Source organism: Panthera leo, chromosome E2 (genome assembly GCF_018350215.1).
Source record: "Panthera leo isolate Ple1 chromosome E2, P.leo_Ple1_pat1.1, whole genome shotgun sequence".
In the NCBI taxonomy this organism is placed as follows: Eukaryota; Metazoa; Chordata; class Mammalia; order Carnivora; family Felidae; genus Panthera; species Panthera leo.
Genome location: NC_056693.1, coordinates 22892396 through 22911878, shown reverse-complemented (window position 1 = coordinate 22911878; position 19483 = coordinate 22892396). Strand labels below are relative to the sequence as shown.

Here is a 19483-nt window from a genome sequence, read left to right as displayed (position 1 = left end):
TGAGTTAATTTTTTATATGGTATCAGATGGGGGGTTGCCCGCCTTCATTTTTTATACAGTTGTCCCAGAACCATCTGTTGAAAAGACAGTTATTCCCCATGGAATTGTCCTGGTACCCTTGTTGAAATTTTTGTTGTTTTTTAGTATGGAAGAAATGCATGTGTACATGCTTATGGGCGAAACCCTGCACAGAGTGAGAAATGGTGATGAAGGGGAAGGAGAAGAAAGACTGGAGCAGCAGCCTCCAGAGGGAGAGGGGTGCCCAGAGGAGGGGCTGGCGCAAGTCAAGGGCAAGGAGATGTGTGGGCAATGAACGTTCTCTCCCAAACACTTCCCTTTCTGTAGTGAAACAGGCACCATGCCACACTGCAGAGAAGGCAGAGGGGGAGGGGTGGGAGCTGGGAGAAGAGGTTAGCAGGAGCGGAAGTGGTCTGGGAGAATACAGGATACTTGCCTGCAACACTGCCACCTCCCTGAGCTTAGTGATGATGAACCAAAAGTAAGACCAGTCTGTGTTCAGGTGTTCTTTAGGCAGGTGCGGGGGCAGGGGTTGGGAGGGGTGTGGGAAGAGTGGAGGGATCGAAGGCCTCTGTGGGCTGCCTGTACCAGGGTGGAAGGACAAGTCTGGTTCTTTTTTTTTTTTTTTTAAGTTTTATTTATTTATTTTGAGAGTGAGCAGACGGCAGAGGGCAAGAGAGAGAATCCAAAGAGAATCCGAAGCAGTGCAGAGCCTAATGTGGGGCTTGATCCCACACCCATGAGATCATGATCTGAGCCAACATTGAGAATTGCACACTTAAGTGACTGAGCCACCCAGGTGCCCCTGGACAAGGCTGGTTGTTAGTGGCTGCAGCAAGCAGCCCTCTTGCTGAGGATGGTCAGGTTCATCCAGGGAGAAGGTCTTTAGCCACACACCAGACCAGCTTGTTATCCCAAGATACAGAGAGAAAATGCCCTTGCCCCTAAATCTAGTTAGAGAGGGTGAGGAGGGAGTTACCAGCAAGTCCTCAACCTTCCAGTGCCCCATCTGTCTCAGTGGCCTTGGGCTGCCACAACAAAGTAGCAAAGACTGGGTACTCATCAACAATGGGCTTGTACTTAATGTAAACAATGGACATTTATTGCTCACTGTCCAGAAGCTGGAAGCCCAAGATGACAGTGCCAGTGTGGCTGCATTCTGGTGAGAACTCTTGGTTTGCAGTCTTTCCACTGTGTCTTCACAGAGAGATAGTGAGTGAGGTCTCTGATGTCTCTTCTCATAAGGGCACTAATCCCATCATGGGTGTCCCGGCCATGGTCTCATCTAACCCTGATTACCTCCCAAAGGCCCCACCTCTAAATGCTATCACATTGGGGGTTAGGGCTCCAGCCTATGAATTTGGGGAGCACACAATTGAGCCCACAACACCATCCAACCTGCTCTTGACCTCTAACAAGGACCTCAAACAAGCCCAGATCCTGAACTTCAGAACAAAGAAGGGACAGAAAGAGGTTCCCGGCCCTTTACAGGGAGATGTCCATGTCACTGGTGACCCAAGTGGAAAAGAAAAATCTTTCATCTTTACATTTTCTATTATGTATTTTAGAGAGTTGTGATGCCTGATACAGTAGCCACTGGCCACATGTGGCTTGACATGTGGCTAGTCAGAAAGGAAATGTGCTATAAGTATAAAAACTATACACCAGGTTTAAAGACTTAATATTTTAAAGGAAGGAAAAGATCTCAATAATCATTTATATCAATTACAAGTTGATAATATTTGGTCTATTTGGTTAAGTTACATTATTAAGTGAATGTCATCTGTTTCTTCTTGCTTTTTAGAAATGTGGCTCACATTTGTGGCTTGTGTTAGATTCTGTTGGTGAGACACTAGAGAGAAGACCCCACATCCAAAATGGTTCCCGGCATGGCTGACCTTCCTGCCAGAGTCCGTGGGTACAAGTGCCACGTGCCTGGGGTGGAGCTCAAGGAGTTCATGTTACAGTGGGGCCATGCCTCTGAGGAGGTAGGGCCCCCGGAGCACGCTCGTGAAGACTCAGCCTCGAGTCCAGCCCAGGAGGCAGCCCCAGGGAGCTGGGGACCAGGCTGGTCCTTGTGTGGTTTAGGGACAGGTAAAGCACTCACACTTCGTAACACTAGAACGCCTCGGGGCACAAGATGCCCACAACGCAGGGCCTCTTGTCTGCTGCACACTGCTTCTTCTGAACCATGCCTTCACCGCTTTGGAAGCCTGGAGGGTCACCAGCACCTGTTAGAATTTGTCTTTTTCTTTATTCCCCCCAAGCATGGAAGGGTGAAACGGCTGTAAGGTAAACAATGTGTATGGAGAAGTTCTACCGAATTTCATATACCCATCCCCATTTACTACTTATTAAAATTGGCTATTAGTATTCCATTATATTGCCCACATATGCAGTTTGACTATGTCCCTGTTGCTCAGCACTGGGGCTGGTTCCCTTTTCTCCTGCTGCCATAAACAGCAGTGCTATGAATATCTTTATCCTTTTTCCATTTGAATTATTTTATTGTAATGTTTTCCCTGAAGTGAAATTTGTTGGCTGGAAAGTGTATACAATTTTATGGTTCCTGTGACTTTTTTTCTTCAAATCACTCTCCCAAAAGACTGTATCACCAAGTATTTTCTCCAGCACTCTGTGTGTGTGTGTGTGTGTGTGTGTGTGTGTCTTCCTGCAGCCCTGCCAGTTCTGGGTTTGATCATTTGTATTTATTGTTACCAATTAATTGTTATGTAACAGAAGCTATTATCCTGGCATTTGCTTTGCAAATGAGAATGAGTGAAGTCCTTCCCTTAAAACTCATACAAATTAAGTAAGTAGCCATCACCTCTGGCTCCTTCTGTGTGCCAGCACTTGGGATACCCACAGCTGCCCTGAGGCTACAATCCAGCTGGCCGACTCGAGCTTCACCTCCTAACCCACCGTTATCAAATAGTCCAAGAAGCCTCCTCCGGTTAATAAAGCCATTTACCTCCTCCCAACAAACTGAAAACGCATCAGTCAGCCCCCTTTCCCTGTGTGGTTTAGATGAATCCTGGCATTTCTTAATTGCCATATGTTGATTGTTCAGGATTGAGACACATTCTGGTTTCTATGCAAAAAGATTGCAGGAGATATGGCTGATGTTCTGTTCATGGCTTATTAAAACCTCAGGAAGACCCTAGCCGCCCTCCCAAGGGGAACTCAATAACAGGCATCCTGGTGGAGCCACGTCCTGGCGGGTCAGGTAACCCAAGAAGGCTGGGAGGGAAACTGACAGAGGATGTGCATACTTGACCACTAGATGGCACCTCTCAATAACTAATGGGGAGAGAATTGCTTCCTTCCAAACCTCCAGCCCCATTCCTGACAGCCTCCCCACCATGCATTGCAACACACCCCAGTCGTGTTTACTTCCAAGCCAGACATCTCAAAAAAATAAATAAATAAAATAAAAAAACAGAAAAATAAAAAAGTTCATTCTAGCTAAAAATACACCATCTGCCTGTGAAAAATCTTGCCCGGCGCTGTCATGTCAACACCCAAAGCAGGTTAATAACCGGCCCAGAACAGATGGTTTCTTTTTATAATTACTGGGTCCCCCCCACCACCAGCAAGGCTTCTTCCTCAGCTGCCTCCTTACCCTGCTGGCAGCCCCCTAGTGTTTCCTGGCCACCCCGCTGCCACCGCCCAGCCAGCTACTGCCCTGCCAGCCGCAGGGGGCCAGCCCATTGCCAGCCCTCTGCTCAGGCCGTAGGACCCGGGGGCTTTCAACACCACCTGGGAAGACGGCCACCAGGAGGTCACCCCAGCCTTGTCAACCCCACTATCAAAGAAAAACTAATCAAGCCAAGATGTCAGTAATCACTCAACAAATAAAGTTTAAGACACTTATCATCCTATTTCTGGGTGAGGATACAGTGAGATGTGCACCCCCAAACCCTGTTGTGGGGAAAGCAGATTATTAACACTATCTAGAAAGAATTTTGACAGGATATAACAGCTTTAAAAAATATTGCATACTGGGGTGCCTGGGTGGTTCAGTCTGTTGAGTGTCTGACTTTGGCTCAGGTCATGATATCACGGTCCACGAGTTCGAGCCCCGCGTCAGGCTGTGTGCTGGCAGCTCAGGGCCTGGAGCCTGCTTCGGATTCGGTGTCTGCCTCTCTCTCTGCCCCTCCCCTGCTAGTACTCTGTCTCCGTCTCTCTGTCTCAAAAATAAATAAAATTTAAAATGTAAAAAAATATATTGCATACTTAAAATTGTTTTTTTGGAGAGAGAGACAGAGAGAGAGTGTGGATGAACAAGCAGGGGAGGGGCAGAGAGAGAGAGAGAGAGAGAGAGAGAGAGAGAGAATCCCAAGCAGGCTCCACGCTCCGCGCAGAGCCAGATGCAGAGCTCAGTCCCACAACCCTAGGATCACAACCTGAGCCAAAATCAAGAGTTGGACACTCAACTGCCAGAGCCACTTAGGCACCCCTATTGCATACTTCTTAATACACTAATTTCACTTTGAGGAATATATCTGAAAGACTATCGTAATGTAAAATATGAAACGAATGTTAACACAAAAATGTTCACTGCAGCAATGGAAACCATACCAGGGATATGGTTAAGTGTGATGGAATGTTATACAGCCATTACATATTTACAAGGAATTTTAAATTATATCACAAATGTTACTTAATGTTAATTGGTAAAAGTGTTCAAAGAGGCCTAAACAGTAAGAACGCAAATATGGTGGAAATATGCACAGATAGCATTAAAAGGTTTGCATGAAACACACCAAATTTGTTAAGGGTGATATTCTGAGGGGTGCCTGGGTGGCTCAGTCAGTTGAGTGTCTGAATTTTTTTTTAATGTTTATTTATTTTTGCAGGAGAGAGAGTCAGAGCGTGAGCAGGGGAGGGTCAGATAGAGAGCGAGACACAGAATCTGAAGAAGCTCCAGGCTCTGAGCCATCAGCACAGAGCCCAACACGAGGCTCAAACTCACAGGCTGTGAGATCATGACCTGAGCTGAAGTTGAACGCTTAACTAACTGGCCACCCAGGCGCCCCATGAGCATCTGACTCTTAATTTTAGCTCAGGTCATGATCTCATGGGTTCCTGCGATTGAGCCCGGTATCAGGCTCTGTGCTGACACCTCAGAGCCTGCTTGGGATTCTCTCTCTCTCTCTCTCTCTCAAAATAAACAAACATTAAAAAACAAAGAGTGATAATCTAGGCGGTAAAACATCATCCTTTTCTGGATTTTTCTAAGCTTTCATCAGCAAACACTAACAAATAAAAGGAAATGAATGGTTTTAAAAGACTGTTTAAAAACAGAGTTAAGGAATACTCTGGGGAGAGGACTGGAACAGGGGTCCCTGCAAGAGGAAGGCTTGCTTTTACATTTGTACTGTCTGACATCTTCTAAGTTTTGTACCAGGCTGGTGTTACCTATTGAAAAATAAATAAATGAAGATTTTTTCATAGAAGACACAGAAATAAGAATACTAAAACCATAGGAGCCGAAAGGAAATTCTGAAGGGAAAGTGCTTTTACTTCCTATGGAAGACAGGACTCAAGGTCTGGTCTGCCCTCTTGGGCCCAAAGTCCAGTATGGGTCACTCCAGGACCCGGCTAGTCAAGGGTGACTTCATTCAGCAAGGCCTGCTCCATCTGACCCATAATTGGTCACCCAACACTTGGGCCAGTGTTTTTCCAAGGAATCAAGGCAGGCAGGCCAGAGGGGCACTTCAGTGGGCTTCACTAGGGCTTCTTACCTAGGACCCCTGTGTCCCCTGGGCCTGGGAGAGTCAGGCCCACCCAACACAGAAGTAATGCATGGGTGAGGCTTCCCCAAACTTCCCAATCACCCTCTATGAGTTAGAAGAGCCATCCAAATGGCCCCCTACCTGCACCCCATTAACTCAAACAGCACATCAATGACCAGTGGCTTAATCAGTTCCAGGGGTGTGGCCTGTGCCAGGGCACCTAACTTGTGTTAGCTGAGGCCAGCTAAAGAGCACCTTTTCTGTGAGATAAAGGCTCAATCCTTCCTTAATCAGCATGGGTTCTAATTCACCCTGAAGTTTCCTTTACACCAATGGAAGAGCTGGAACACTGGTTCTCCTTAGGAGGGCCTCCTCCGTACCCCCAGGGAGGCCCGTGCCGTTTCCCATCAGAGAGAGCCCCAAGTTGCTGTCCTGCCCAGGGCCTGGAGACCTAAGAGGCATTCTGCAGGTGCCAGGGGAGTAGGGGAGGCTCAGGGCAGGGTGCACACATGGCAGCACAGGGAGGCTGAAGCAGGAAACCTGGAAAACTGGGTCTCAAGCACTGGACTTGGGAGGCTTCTGTCATCCTTTAGAGCCACAAATCCAGCATTCCCTTGCACTCCAGGTGTTAGAAATGCTTTACACAAAATATGTGAGAAGAGGCCTGTTCAGAAAACATTTATTGCAATTTGATAACACCTAGTCAAGTTACGGTTCCGAAAACAAAGTGAATATAGTATTAAGGGAGAATTTAGGGTGGACGCATTTCCTAGATTCTATCAATCCAGAAAGAGCAACACTTTTTACTGAAAGTACTTAATTTGAAAAGCAAACCTCAAGAACTACCATGACTTTTCAGATGGGGAGAGTAAGCCCCTGGGACGGTGAGAGCCCAGGTATGCCACGTGGGAGAAGGGCTGGGGGCCTTGATGTTGTGGCTTCACTCAACATGCCGACCGCCCCTCCGTGGAAGGGACACTTGGAAGTCACTGGCCAGGGAAGGGGCACATGAGGGAAATGTGATTCCCTCATGGGCCAGCTCCCAGGTCCTGAGACCCAGGGCCCCAGGGGAGGAACAGGTCCCGTAACAGGTGCTTAGGACAGGCGTCCTCTAACAGGTGCTTAGGACAGGACTCCTTCACAGGTGGGGAGGTGGAACACAAGGGCCTTCCGCCACACTGCCTTGTGAGTAACAGTGGACCCGGAAAGCTGTCACTGATGTCGCTCTTCACCAGCCTTCCAGCCACAGGGTGGTCAGTGCATATTAGTGCGCGTGACCCCAAAACACGACATCTTCATAAATAATCTCCAGAGCATGATACCGCGCCGCAGTAACCTCTCCAGCAGCTTTCATTCCACGCAAGGTAACACACTGATGATGTGGGGCTTTCCCAAACCCCCTGTCCCCTTCTGTGGGTCTGAATCACGTACACGAGACCCCTGCGTCCCAGGAGGAACGACCTAGTCATCGTACTGAACTTCGGCCTGGAGCTCCTTGGTGACATAGTTCACCAGCATCGCCAGCAGCTGCTGCTGCAGGGCCTCACTGCCCATGACCAGCGTGGTCAGCTGCACGGCGTCCATCCACTCCAGGTGCCTGACGATGGCGGTGGCTTGATTAAAGAGCTTTTGCTGCTCAGCGGGTGGCAGCTCCATTAGGATCTGAGGAATTGGCTTAAACTGTCCGCTTGTCATCCATGCACCTAATAGACCCCCGACGGCCCCCCCTAGAAAACAAGGGAAGGCTTAATTAGTTGGGCCGTAATCGTAAATGACGGTCTCAGGTTCTTGCAGAGAGCACGTTCACCACCATGACGAGTAGGCACATTCAGGGAGGGCCAGAACGGGCTCGGCTCTGTGCCCGCTCTACCCCACAGTGCGGGGGGCAGAGGTTTATGTGGTCTTTAGTCCATTTGGGTCCGTATAATTGACACCCAAGCATGCCCTTCCTTAAGCTCTGCACGAAGCGTCTCCCACCTCATAGCTGTGCTAACTACAATCTTTTCCAGGGGCCAAAGGCTCCCATGCTTCCCACAAAAATCTCCCTCATCTGAAAGGAGAGAGCTGGGATCAAGTGCATTTTCAAGGAGAATTATCTCAGTGGTGAGGCAGAGTTTTCTCCATTGAGTGTCTAATATGCTCTTTGCCCCTGCACTTTGGAAATTTCTAGTGAAATCATGTGCTTAAAGGACCCTGGGGACAGATAAGGAGACCTTTACTCTTGAAACAACTATTTTTAATGCAACCCCTCCAGAGCTGTATGATGATAAATATCAGATTTAACTTACTCAACTATTTCTTTTTCAGCAGCCCCAAAAGGGCATAATCAGTGTTTTTAAATGTAAATTTATGATCAAATTTAAGGCGCACGATTTGGGGACTTGATGCCCTTATGTCAACGGAAAGTCCTGTCTAACCAAGTGGGATGCAGGCTTGTTACAGAAAGGCACCCTGGGGCAGAGGTCTCAAACCCTAGTGCCTTCAGGGGCCAGGCAGGGGGCTGAGAGGAATGAGGAAGGCTGGGTGAGCCTGTGGGTGACAGGGAGCTGTTTCCCTGTCTAAATGGGCCGTGGCCACCCCTTGCCAACCCATTGGTACTGCACAGAATGCTAGATTTGTATCTTCAAAAGGTCCCATGATTTTCAAATATCAATGATCAGGTATTTAAAATATGCAGCCCAGCTAGCTGGACATGACAACTCTCTTCCAACGAGTAGAGCAGAGCATGGAAATGGGAAACGGTAACTTCACAGTGGAGAAACCTGGCAAATACCACCTTAACCAGGTGAGCAAGGTGGGTGTCACCAGGGAGGCCCTGTGGGTGTCACGTGTCCCTGAAATGGCACTATGAAATAGGCACACCACCTCCTTCCATGGTCCATAACCCCAGGCTAATCACGAGAAACTCATCAGGCAGACCCAAACGGAGAGGCATTCTACAAATACCTGACCAATATTCCTCAAAGCTACCCAGGCTGTGAAAGACAAGCAAAGTCTGAGAAACCGTCACAGACCAGGGGAGACTAAGGAGACATGAGGATTAAATGCAGTGTGATATCTTGAGCTGGATTTGGGGACAGGAAAAGTTCATTAATGCAAAAACTGCCAAAATCCAAATAAAGTCTGGAGAATAGCTAATAGTCAGGTATCAGTGTTGGCTTCTTAGTTTTGACAAACGTACCATTGTAATACAAGACGTTAATGTTAGGGGAACACAAACCGGGTGAGGGATATACAGGAATTCTCTGCATGGTCCTGCCAACTTCTCTGTACATCTACTACTGCTCCCAAATAAGAGGTTTATCTGAAAGAATACAGCCCCGGGCCAGGGAGGACCCGTATGTAGGCTGGACCCTACACACACTCCGTAAACCTGCACCCTCTCAAGAAGCACACCCTCCCCTGAGACAGAGACCAGGCCAACATAGAGTCCTGGAGCCTCAGCACTGCCCCTGGACAGGCTCCCCTTCTGCTCCTAAGGCAGGGAGGATTCTGGGGAGGGAAAATCAGTAATTTACAAGTTTTACTGAACTTTTCCCCATGACACCCGTGAAGTGCTTAGAGTCGACAAGAGTTGCACACATCTGCACTAAACCTTTATGAGAACATCAATATTTGATTTAGAGCAGCACTTAATGCAAAAAGTCGCCAGGAATATCGACCAGCAAATTACTAACTCTTTGGAGAAGAGAAAATTCCTTTGTTTTCTGGGTAAAATGATACTCCCGCCCACGAGCAGGGGCTGCAAGTAGCGAATCCCCCGGGTTCTCTTTGCAGACATCCTGTTCTCCACCAGCTTTTACATAATCTGAATAAAATATATGCTCCCACAATGGCATCTGAGAACAGCTATATGATAAACGATCCTATCAAGACCGCCCCTGAGTGCACTAGATGGGGTGGGACAAAGATACAGAATGTCGCTGAGGAAAGAGGCAATGGCCTGGTCTCCGCCCTCACTGGCTGCTTGTTGGATGGTGAGAAGCTGAAGTCAGGACTCACTAATTCACAGTTTGGAAAGGGAAATGTACATGTGGAAGGTCTGGGGCCACCCACATGCTGATTTACTCCCCAGTGTGATCTCAGCTTCATGAAATGTCCTCGGATATGCCCATCCTGCTATAGAAAGGCAGAACAGAGCAGGAAGCCATGCTGGGGAGCTGGGAAACAGAAGCCAACCTGGCAGACACACAGTCACCTCTCCAGCCTATACTCGTGTACAGACAGGATTTCCACCAGACTCTGAGCTCTCCGATGTCCCCAGCACAGCCTCCCCAGCACAAGGCAGGCATTCAGTTAAGGATTCACTGAGCCCAATGCAGCAGACCATGTCTTTAGCCAATGCTCCTATGTTTCAGGGTCCATCTGAGGCACCTCAAGGGAGGCATAATCCAGCCCCTCCTCAAGTCAGGCCCACACAGCAGCCAGCTCACTAATGCCACCCTAGCCCACAGTTCAGGCCACACAGGAATTCTTCCTTCCTATTCCTAAGCCAAAGGAAGCAACCTCATCCTATCTCCAAGGAATGATGGGAAAATCAGCCAAACCTCCATTCATTGCCAGAAACTGGCTCTCAAATAGAAGCAGGTGGCAAAAGAAAGGGGCAGGGATGGCCACTCTAGCATAGTTTATTGCTGTTTCTGCATTAGATTGTTTGCTTTCAGAATGGGGCAGTCTCTCTGAATGGGCTTATGTAAAATGGCCAGACAGCATGTGCTCCTAGCAGGTGCTCAGCAAGTCCCAGCCTCCTCCCTGGTTCCCTTCTGCAGTGATATGCAATGGTGACGGGGTTAGGAGACTATCCAAGGGACCCAGGACACCCCGATATCTTCGGACTCTAGGACACACCCCTGCGGGGAGAGGCATCCCCCAGGTCTGCATGACACATGCCATTTCCAAGAACGCCCTGCACTTCTGAGACATTCACACTCAGAAGCTGCGTTTTCAATAGGATACATTATGTACACAGAGATCATTTCACAGAAGCAACTTGACTGAACATCTCACACGGGACAGAGACCTTTATGAGGTCTCCGTGGTCTCAAAGGCCTTTTTCACAACACCACCAGGCTGGCTGCCCCTGCAAGGGATTCACGCTTACCAACAGCTAGTCCGGGTGGGCCTCCAACCAGGCCCCCGACGAAGGCCACGGCCCCTGTGACCAGGGCGCCCCTCCCAGAGTGCTTGACGGCCGCCTTCATTTTCCTCTCCTCGGAAATGGAGCAGAGCAGCTTCATGATGTCTCCTACCACGACGGGCATCTCGGCAAGCCTCAAAGGAAGCATTTCAGAGGGAGACTTTCAATGGGTGTCAGTGTATTTCCACCCAAATGTTACTCTCCCTAGAGTTTTGAGGAAGAGTCCTCATTTTTCAGTAGAGAACAGTAGCTCCACCACACGCACGACCGACAGCACTCCGTCACGTGAAAAGTTGTCACAGACAAAGCAGGGTAGCATTTAGTTAACAAGCAAACAGAATCAGCAGAATGGGTGAAAGGTCTTCTCTTCTCTCTGCTTAACTTCTGACTTAGGACAGATTAAGGAGCAACCGCAACTGCAGGCTCTACCGGTTCACCACAAGTGAGGCAAGACTGACCTCTCTTGCATCAGCGACCGTCCTGCTGGCTCAGGCATCCCCAGTGTGCAAAGCCTGGCAGGGTGCAGAAAGTCCTGGCCTCGAGTCCTCTTTTGTGTGACAGTGCAACTGAGCTCACGCCAAGCCAGTAAAGGGGAAAGTGTTGGGCTGTGAGACCACACCGGCTTTGTGCCCGCACTTGCCCGCTGCATGACCCTGAGCAGACCGTCACATTCCTCACCTGTAATATGGAGACAAACCACCTACAAGCTGGATTCTTGAAAGGTATAAGTAGAATGGATGCAAAGTGGCCAGTGTGAGTCTGGAATACTGCAGGCCCTGAGACATGATGGCTCTAAATGGACATTCTGGGGGCGCCTGGGTGGCTCAGTTGGTTAAGCGTCTGACTTGGGCTCAGGTTATGATCTCACGGTTTGTGAGTTCGAGCCCCGCATCAGGCTCTGTGCCGACAGCTCAGAGCCTGGAGCCTGCTTCCCATTCTGTGTCTCCCTCTCTCTCTGCCCCTCCCCCACTTGTGCTGTGCCTCTCTCTCTCTCTCTTAAAAATAAATATAATGTAAAAAATAAATAAATGGACATTCTGTTACTGACACACACCACTCCTAAACCCAAACCAGTTCTGCATGTGGGGTATCAAAGACAGAGACAGGATGACATGGTAATATGAAACAATCGGAGAATAAAATAAACCAAAGAATTCCAGGGGGTTGCATATGTTTGGACAGAGACAGATGGGCCTTTGGAACAATGACCTTAGAAAACTTCTCTGAGGTCAGGAAATTGTTTGCCATACTGGGGGAAACTGGCAGGCAGGCAGGGCAAGGGCAGGGTGGGCTCTGACCCAGGGTGGGCATGAATGGAGAGCCACTACACTGATGGGCCACCTGCCTGGGCTGGGGGCTAAAATCAAAGCGGCCCGAGCTGGTGCTTCTCCTTCCCGCTTCAGCTGAACCCAAGACTCAGTGGGCACTTCCTTTCCATCACTCCCGTTTTCACTCAGGGCTGACACATTTGCTAAAGGAATGTTGCTAAAGGAACTTGCAAAGTTTGGGGCAGACCCTGTTGCTCAATATCTTTTGGTTACATCTTCTTTTTGACCCAAGGATAATCCAGAACCAGCCTCTAATGTAAAATTACCCTCCCAATCCTGGGAGAGCAATTTGAGCCCTTAGAACGAAGTGTGTGGGCCTGCTGGATCACCACAGTCAGGTTTCAGAACTTCTGTGCAGTCCCCAGAGAGGTAAGAAGTCTCCTGTGCTCTGGTCCCTGCAATATTCTTGAGATCAGTGATTCTCCACAGTGCACAGGAACCACTGACGACCTTGCTAAGTACAGCCAGTAGGAGTGGGCTGAGATTGTGCATTTCGAACAAGCCTCCAGCTGGTCTTCTAACCCCACTTTGGACAGCAAGACCCTAAGAGAGCATGACCCGGGACATCTGACATCTCTTACTTAGTCCTCAAGTTCAGAAACTGCAAACAAGCATCCCCCGAATGCGTCTGTTTGACCAAGTGGGGTATAGAGGCAATGAGGGGCAGGCCCTGAAGGGCCGCTCGAGGGACTGGAGGAGAAGTCAGGATGCCCGTTCCTGCTTTGGCTGCGTGTGTCCTGGACCCATCAAGGCACCTCCCAGCTTCCAGGCACCTTTGCTCACTACTGGCAGCCTCTCGCAGAGTACATGCTGCCTTCTCCTCCCTGGAAGGCAGCCCACTTGAGGGTCAAGACTTGTCCACTCACAAGTGTCACAAGAGTAAAATAGCATTACAAGAGCTAAGGGACTGCACACAGCAGAAGTCACTACAACATGAGGGGATGGAGGGTGGGACTTGATTCACCCAGTAGCCATGGTCCTGTGAAGCTATGAAAACAAAATGAGTTTTATTTCAAATGCTCATTTATTTCAAATATTGATAACCAAAGGCATTTAATTTCATGGTCAAGCCTTTCAAAAAGCTAAAAACCCTCCTGTAGAATGTCTAATCATTGTATACTTTATATCTGGTTTATATCTAGCTTTTTATCAGTCAATTATGCTAGGGAAAGGGAGACAAAGCTCCCGTCCTAGGAAAGCGCCTCTGGAAGCTGCAGTGAGCTTCCCATTTCCGGGCACATGAAGACCCCAAGGGTGGTCTGCAAGGCTGGCCTCCTGGCCAGTGCACTCTGCCCAGACACCACTCCTAAAACAGGTTTTCTGCAGCATTATGATCTGCACTCTCGAAACCGTTTCTGCACAGCAAGAAAACACATGTAAACGAGGCAGGAAACAGCCACATCACGCTCTATTGTCCATCAAAAAAACCCTAGCTTCCGACCTGCTCTGATTGACTTTACATAAACCCACAGGGGCTCATAAGGCATCATTGTGCAAGTGCTGTTCTCAACCTCCACTTTGCCCAGGCAGACCAGCACAAGGCACAGGCCCAGGGCTCTGCAGAACTGGAGGACCAGCAGGTGTCACGGTGTGTGGGAGGGCAGGGGAAGAAGTGGCCCAACTCTGGCTGGGCTCAATAGCTCTACACCACAGAAAGCAGTGGCACTGTGGCTGCCTCAATCCAAGAGAAAGCTGGCTTAATTTCCTTGCAGGAATCATTTTAGAAGCTAGAGCATCAATAGACTCTTGTGGAAGAAAGGTTTGTAACCCCATCTCCTGACTCCTTGCTAAAAAGCTCAGCCTCCTGACTTCTCCAGGCTTGCCAGATTGAGGGAGGAAGCAGTCCTGCTCCTTCTCCCACTCCAAGCTTGCCTTTGTCTGTAAGCAACAGGGAAGCGAGGAAGGAGGGAGGAGGGAGGAAGAGTACTCTGATGGGGACAGACCTCAGAGAGTGGGAATGGGGCCTCCCCTCCCATATCACACCTATTTCAGAATCGGATTTGTCCACAAAACAGGTTCTGGTCACAGAAAGCCCATCTGCCAGCCACAGGGAAGGCAAATGCCAACTTGCAGCCCTGGTTTTCTCCACGCACCAGGCTGGTCTGCTGATTACAGCAAGGTTCTGGGAAAGAGGGAGATGAGCCCATCCCTGAGACTGCAGCGCGGCTTTTTGAGACGGACCAGATTGTGAGACAGGAGAGAGAGGGGGGCTTCAGCGCTAACATAGACCTCCATGCACCCTGTTTAAAAAACAAAAAACAAAAAATTAGAAAAGCAAGCCCCTAAGGACTCAGACAGAGATCTTGCTCACCTGCAATCTTCAGTACTTTCTTCTTGTCTGTTGGAAGTCATCAACTTCCACTGTGTGCACTGGCTCCTGTAAACCTGGTCTTCCCACCTCTGTATGCCCTGGGGCCAGGGTTACTCCTGGATCCCAGCAGCATTGTCAGATTAGCTCATAGACTTTTTTTTTAATTTTTTTTTTTAACGTTTATTTATTTTTGAGACAGAGAAAGACAGAGCATGAACGGGGGAGGGTCAGAGAGAGGGAGACACAGAATCCGAAACAGGCTCCAGGCTCTGAGCTGTCAGCACAGAGCCCGACGCGGGGCTCGAACTCACGGACCGGGAGATCCAGACCTGAGCCGAAGTCGGCCGCTTAACTGACTGAGCCACCCAGGCGCCCCGCCCATAGACTTTTTAAAAACTCAGCTGGTTGCCAGTATTAAGAGATCTGATTTCACATACATCTGATTTCAGATTTCTTGTAAAAAATCGAAAGAGCAGGGCGCCTGGGTGGCTCTGTGGGCAAGCGTCCAGCTCTTGACTTCGGCTCGGGTCATGATCTGGCGGTTCCTGAGTTCCAGCCCCCAGTGGGGCTTCACACTGTCAGTGCAGAGCCTGCTTGGGATTCTCTGACGCGCCCTTTCCCTCTTCCCCTCCACCGCTCATGCTCTTTCTCTTTCAAAATAAATAAATAAACTTAAAAAAAAAAAAAAAAGAAAAAAAAACATCAAGAGAGCAAGCCGCCCTGGCCTATCTTCTTGTACCAAGGAGGCCAAAGCAAAGCAGGTACTGCCTTCTCTCTGTCACAGGCCCGGGGAGAGTGACCTTACCTACCTACCTACCTACCTACCTGGCCCATGAACAGGCCGCTGTGCAGCCTCTCAAAGTCTGTTTCCTTTTTTCAAGGCTAAAGAAGCCACCTGTCCTCACCAAACTAATTCGCCCCTCCTAAATCATTGACATCCATTCGGGTCATCTCTAAACATTCCCCATTGGGCGAGTCCAGGGGTGCTGACTCACCCGGTATCCTAACTAGGACTCCATCCTGCCCCCCCCCCCCCCACGCACCTGGGACACTGAGGAGGGTGATACCCACCCACCGGCTTACTGAGGAGGACACATACACGTGGGTAACTGAGGAGGTCACACAAACACACAAACCCGGGTCACTGCGTGGCGCACCGCTGCGTACGAGCCCCCACCCCCAAGTCTGGCAGCCCGGGTTCTAAACCCAGCTCGGCTGCTACTGCTTACTTCTGATGTGACGTCAGCCTCTCCGTGCCTCAGTGTCTTCATATGGAAAATGAATACCCTAGCAACGTGACAGGCTAGGCCCGGCAGCCCGCAGGCCTCCCGGCCCCACCTCCTGGGCGCCCGGCCTCACCCCGCGCGACGCCGGCGCACGGAGGCCCTTCCCCCCGCTGGGAGGCGGCCCGCCGCCCGCGTCGCCGCCGGGAGCCCCAGACCCGCGCGACCCGAGTCCCGCGCCGCCGAGCGTCCCCCGGCACCCGCGGCGGCCCGGGCTCCGCCCTCCCGCCTTCCGGCTCGCCCGCAAGGGGGGCCTTCCGGCCGCCACTCACCCCGGCGCCGCGTAGCGCCGCGCTCCCGCAGCCGGCCGGGCCCAGGCTCGCCGCGGAGCCCGAGGGCGCAGGCGGCGCCCCTCCTCCTCCTCCGGGCCCAGGCCTCCGACAGGCTGGGCCGTGCAGGCTGAAGTCACCGTGGTCCCCAAGCTGCGCTCCAGCGCGTCCATCCCCTGTCCTCTACCCCAGCCCGCACACGTTTTAGATGCGCTTGGCACCTTGCAACTCCCTCAAGCCCGGAAAGGCCTCCTGGGATCCTCTTTCCCTTTGACCTTTGATTCAGGATCTCTGACCCTCAGGCCTAGGGACTATCCTCCCTCCCCTCAGCGATCATGGGAACCACGGGAAGCCCAGCAACCACGGGAAGCCAAAGGTACTAAATTAATGTTCGGTGAATGTATGGGCCAAAGTCCAACATAAGCTGGAGGCCGGTGCTGGCACCAGACGCCTCTGGGTCTGGGGGGTTGAAAGGCTAAGCGCTCGATTTACTCCCAGGGTTCCAAGGGAAGGGGACTCCAGCTTCTAGGACAAAGCTGAGGTTGGGGAGACTGTTGGGAGGGGGCAGAGGTGGGGAGGGGGTGCAGGGGATACTTTCCAGAGAGTATGGAGGAGATTCCCCCCACCCCCTCCCCCACCCCCGTGCTCCTACACACGTGCTCACAAGGGCTGGCCTTGAACCATTTCAAATCTGAAAAAGGCTCTGGTGGCTTTCCGTGGACTATACCACTTAATCCTGGCAGTAGTCCTGTCACCTAGGCATGGTTGCCACTGCCATATTACAGATAGGAGAAGCCAGGCATGGAGAGGTGGGTCTGCCCAAGGCCACCCAGGTAGGGTGTGTCAGGGTTCAGACTCTAACCTGGGTCCACCTGGCTCGAAGACCTTGCTGAACCCAGCACTTAGCCTGGCTTTCCAGGGTACTGTAGACACCCGGAGGATGGGCCTCTTTTACACCACCGGTCATCTTGTTTCCTTTTCTTCTTTTTCCTCTTTTGAGTGGGAAAGTACACACATATGTATATACCACATATATACACGCATATATACACATATAAATACCATGTATGTACACACACAGATATAAACACATATGCATATATATATATATATATATACCATATATTTAAACAGACATATATACTATAGTATATACATGCCCCAATAAGATGTTTAAAAAAAAGGTATATATATTTGCTGACTTAAAAAAGCTGTACGTATTAAGGTATATAAGCCAACGAGTTGGGGGATAAGCATATACCTGTGAGACCATCATCACAATCTATACCATAAACATATCAAACTTCAGAAGTTTTTTCCCACTCTCTTTATTATTACTATTATCGTGTGTGTGTGTGTGTGTGTGTGTGTGTGTGTGTGTGAGAGAGAGAGAGAGAGAGAGAGAGAGAGAGAGTTGAGAACACTTAACATAAGATTTACCCTCTTTAGTATACATTTAGTGTATGATACAATATTATCAGCTGTAGGCAGTATGCTGCATGGATTCCTAGCATGTATTTATCTTGCAGAATTGAAACTTTATACTCTATAACTATCATCATTTTTGTTACTTCCGTTTCCCTTCTGTCCTCCTGTGAGAAAGGGCCTTGAGCATTAACCAGGGTTCCCTGGCCACAGTGAAATCCATCCATTTCTGAGTAGGAGCTTTTGTTGAGTTTGGGTGACATTCAACAATGAAAGTTAACTGAGGCTAAGAATAGCTCAATCATCTCCAGGCCCCTACCTGGGGGAGATTCTCTAGTTTCTCTGCAGGCAGCTCCCTCTGGTGGCTCATTAAAGAATTGGGCTGCTGACTCCTTCCCCAGAGGTGGTAAGGGGAGTACTGGTAGGCAGGAAAGATGCTGGAAGGGAAAGAAACTTCAAGGTCAGGACCCTCTTGAGAAGAGAAGGTGAACTGTAAGAAGTCCCGCAAACATTGCACCTATCAGCAACCTGGCACCTTCATTCTGGTATGAGTGGGTGCACACACAGAAGCCCATAAATGTAACAGATGATTCCACAGTCTCATAGTGTCAGCTGGGCCTCCTGTAGAGTCGGTCCTGTGAAGGAGGTGCACAGCAGCGTCGCCATCATGGTGACTGTGCCCTGGCCCAGCATACAGATAGTGCTCTCATAATGCTTACAGTCCTAAGATCTGGCTGGGTGACCTTGGGAAAGTCATTCAACTTCTCTATGCCTCAGTTTCCTCATTTGGGAAATGACAACAATGATAGTCCCTGTCCCATAGGATACTACTGAAGAGTAAAGGAGGAAATGTATAGGGATCAAGATTATTCTCGCGAAAAACATCTCCAGAGTCCCAAATGTGAGCCTCATGTGCCCAGAGAGGCAGGAAATCTGATTCCACCCCATGCCTTCACAATCCACCATTTTCCAGAAGGGTGCAAGAATCCCAAAGCATGCTGGTCTGCATTCATAAAGCCAGCTTCAGACTATGATCCACACATTCACCAAATGTTAACTTAGCATCTTTGGCTCCCCAAGGTTGCTGGGCTGTCTCCATGACCACTGAGGGGAGGGAGAAATGTCCCTAAGCCAGAGAGTCAGAGATCCTGAATCAGGGGCCAAAGGGAGACACGATCCCCAGGAGGACTCTCTGGGCTTGAGGAAGGTGCAAGGTGCAAGGTCCATCTAAAATGGGGTAGAGGGCAAGGGATGGATGTGAAGGAGTGCAGCCTGAAGGCCATGGGGCCCCCTGAAGTCAGCACCTTTCCCCCCACCCCAACTTTTCTAGAGTTCGAGTTAGCTAGCTCCTACCTTTTATGGCTTTTTCAGGATAAAAAAAACCCAGACCCAGAGCTGGACAATTCCATATACAGGTCACACACACATAAACCCCTGCAACCTCTTAATCAAAGCATATGAGTAAACTTGATGTCATTTTGAACACTAAAATCTTACAGTGTTCTTTTTGTTTTTTATTCATTTTTAATTTTTATTTCTTATGTTTTTTAAGTGATCTCTACACCCAACATGGAGCTTGAACTCAACCCCGAGATCAAGAGTCACATGCTCCACCAACTGAGCCTTCTTTCTATTTTAGATTACCTCTAAGGAGGCTCCACAGTCTTGTGCTTAGGGATTCCCAGGGATCTTGATCCAGACTTGCAACCATAGAGCCAGGGTTTTGGGTCAGGAGGGATTCCAACCCCATATGGTGGGCCTAGGACACCCTTCCTTCCTTGGCCCTTGGGATGGAGGGGGTATCCCTTGCCCCCAGCCTTCTCCCTAAGATGCAAGCCATTCCTTTCATATGGGAAATATTCATCACACTGCTGTAGCAGGTAGGGCCCTATAACAAAGCACCACAAAGTGGGTGTCTTAAAACAGAAATTTATTGTCTCCGTTTCGGAGAGCAGTCCAACATGTGGGCAGGTC

General features: G+C 49.6%; 1 protein-coding gene across 4 annotated transcripts; it reads right to left on the bottom strand.

Annotated features, from left to right (window-relative positions):
- Window positions 1–6419: 6419 nt before the first annotated feature.
- CE2H19orf12 (chromosome E2 C19orf12 homolog) lies at window positions 6420–16134 on the bottom strand. Of its 4 annotated transcripts, XM_042918581.1 has the most exons (4): window positions 15762–15956; window positions 14205–14461; window positions 10858–11027; window positions 6420–7483 (listed from the first exon to the last, which is right to left on the bottom strand). In XM_042918581.1, exons 3-4 carry the CDS (start codon window positions 11015–11017, stop codon window positions 7218–7220), a joined length of 426 nt encoding a protein of 141 aa, XP_042774515.1. In that variant the 5' UTR covers window positions 11018–11027; window positions 14205–14461; window positions 15762–15956; the 3' UTR covers window positions 6420–7217. The 4 variants fall into 4 exon arrangements, with proteins under 4 accessions (XP_042774515.1, XP_042774514.1, XP_042774513.1 ...); XM_042918580.1 differs by lacking the exon at window positions 14205–14461; XM_042918579.1 differs by lacking the exons at window positions 14205–14461; window positions 15762–15956 and adding an exon at window positions 14533–14677.
- Window positions 16135–19483: the final 3349 nt, after the last annotated feature.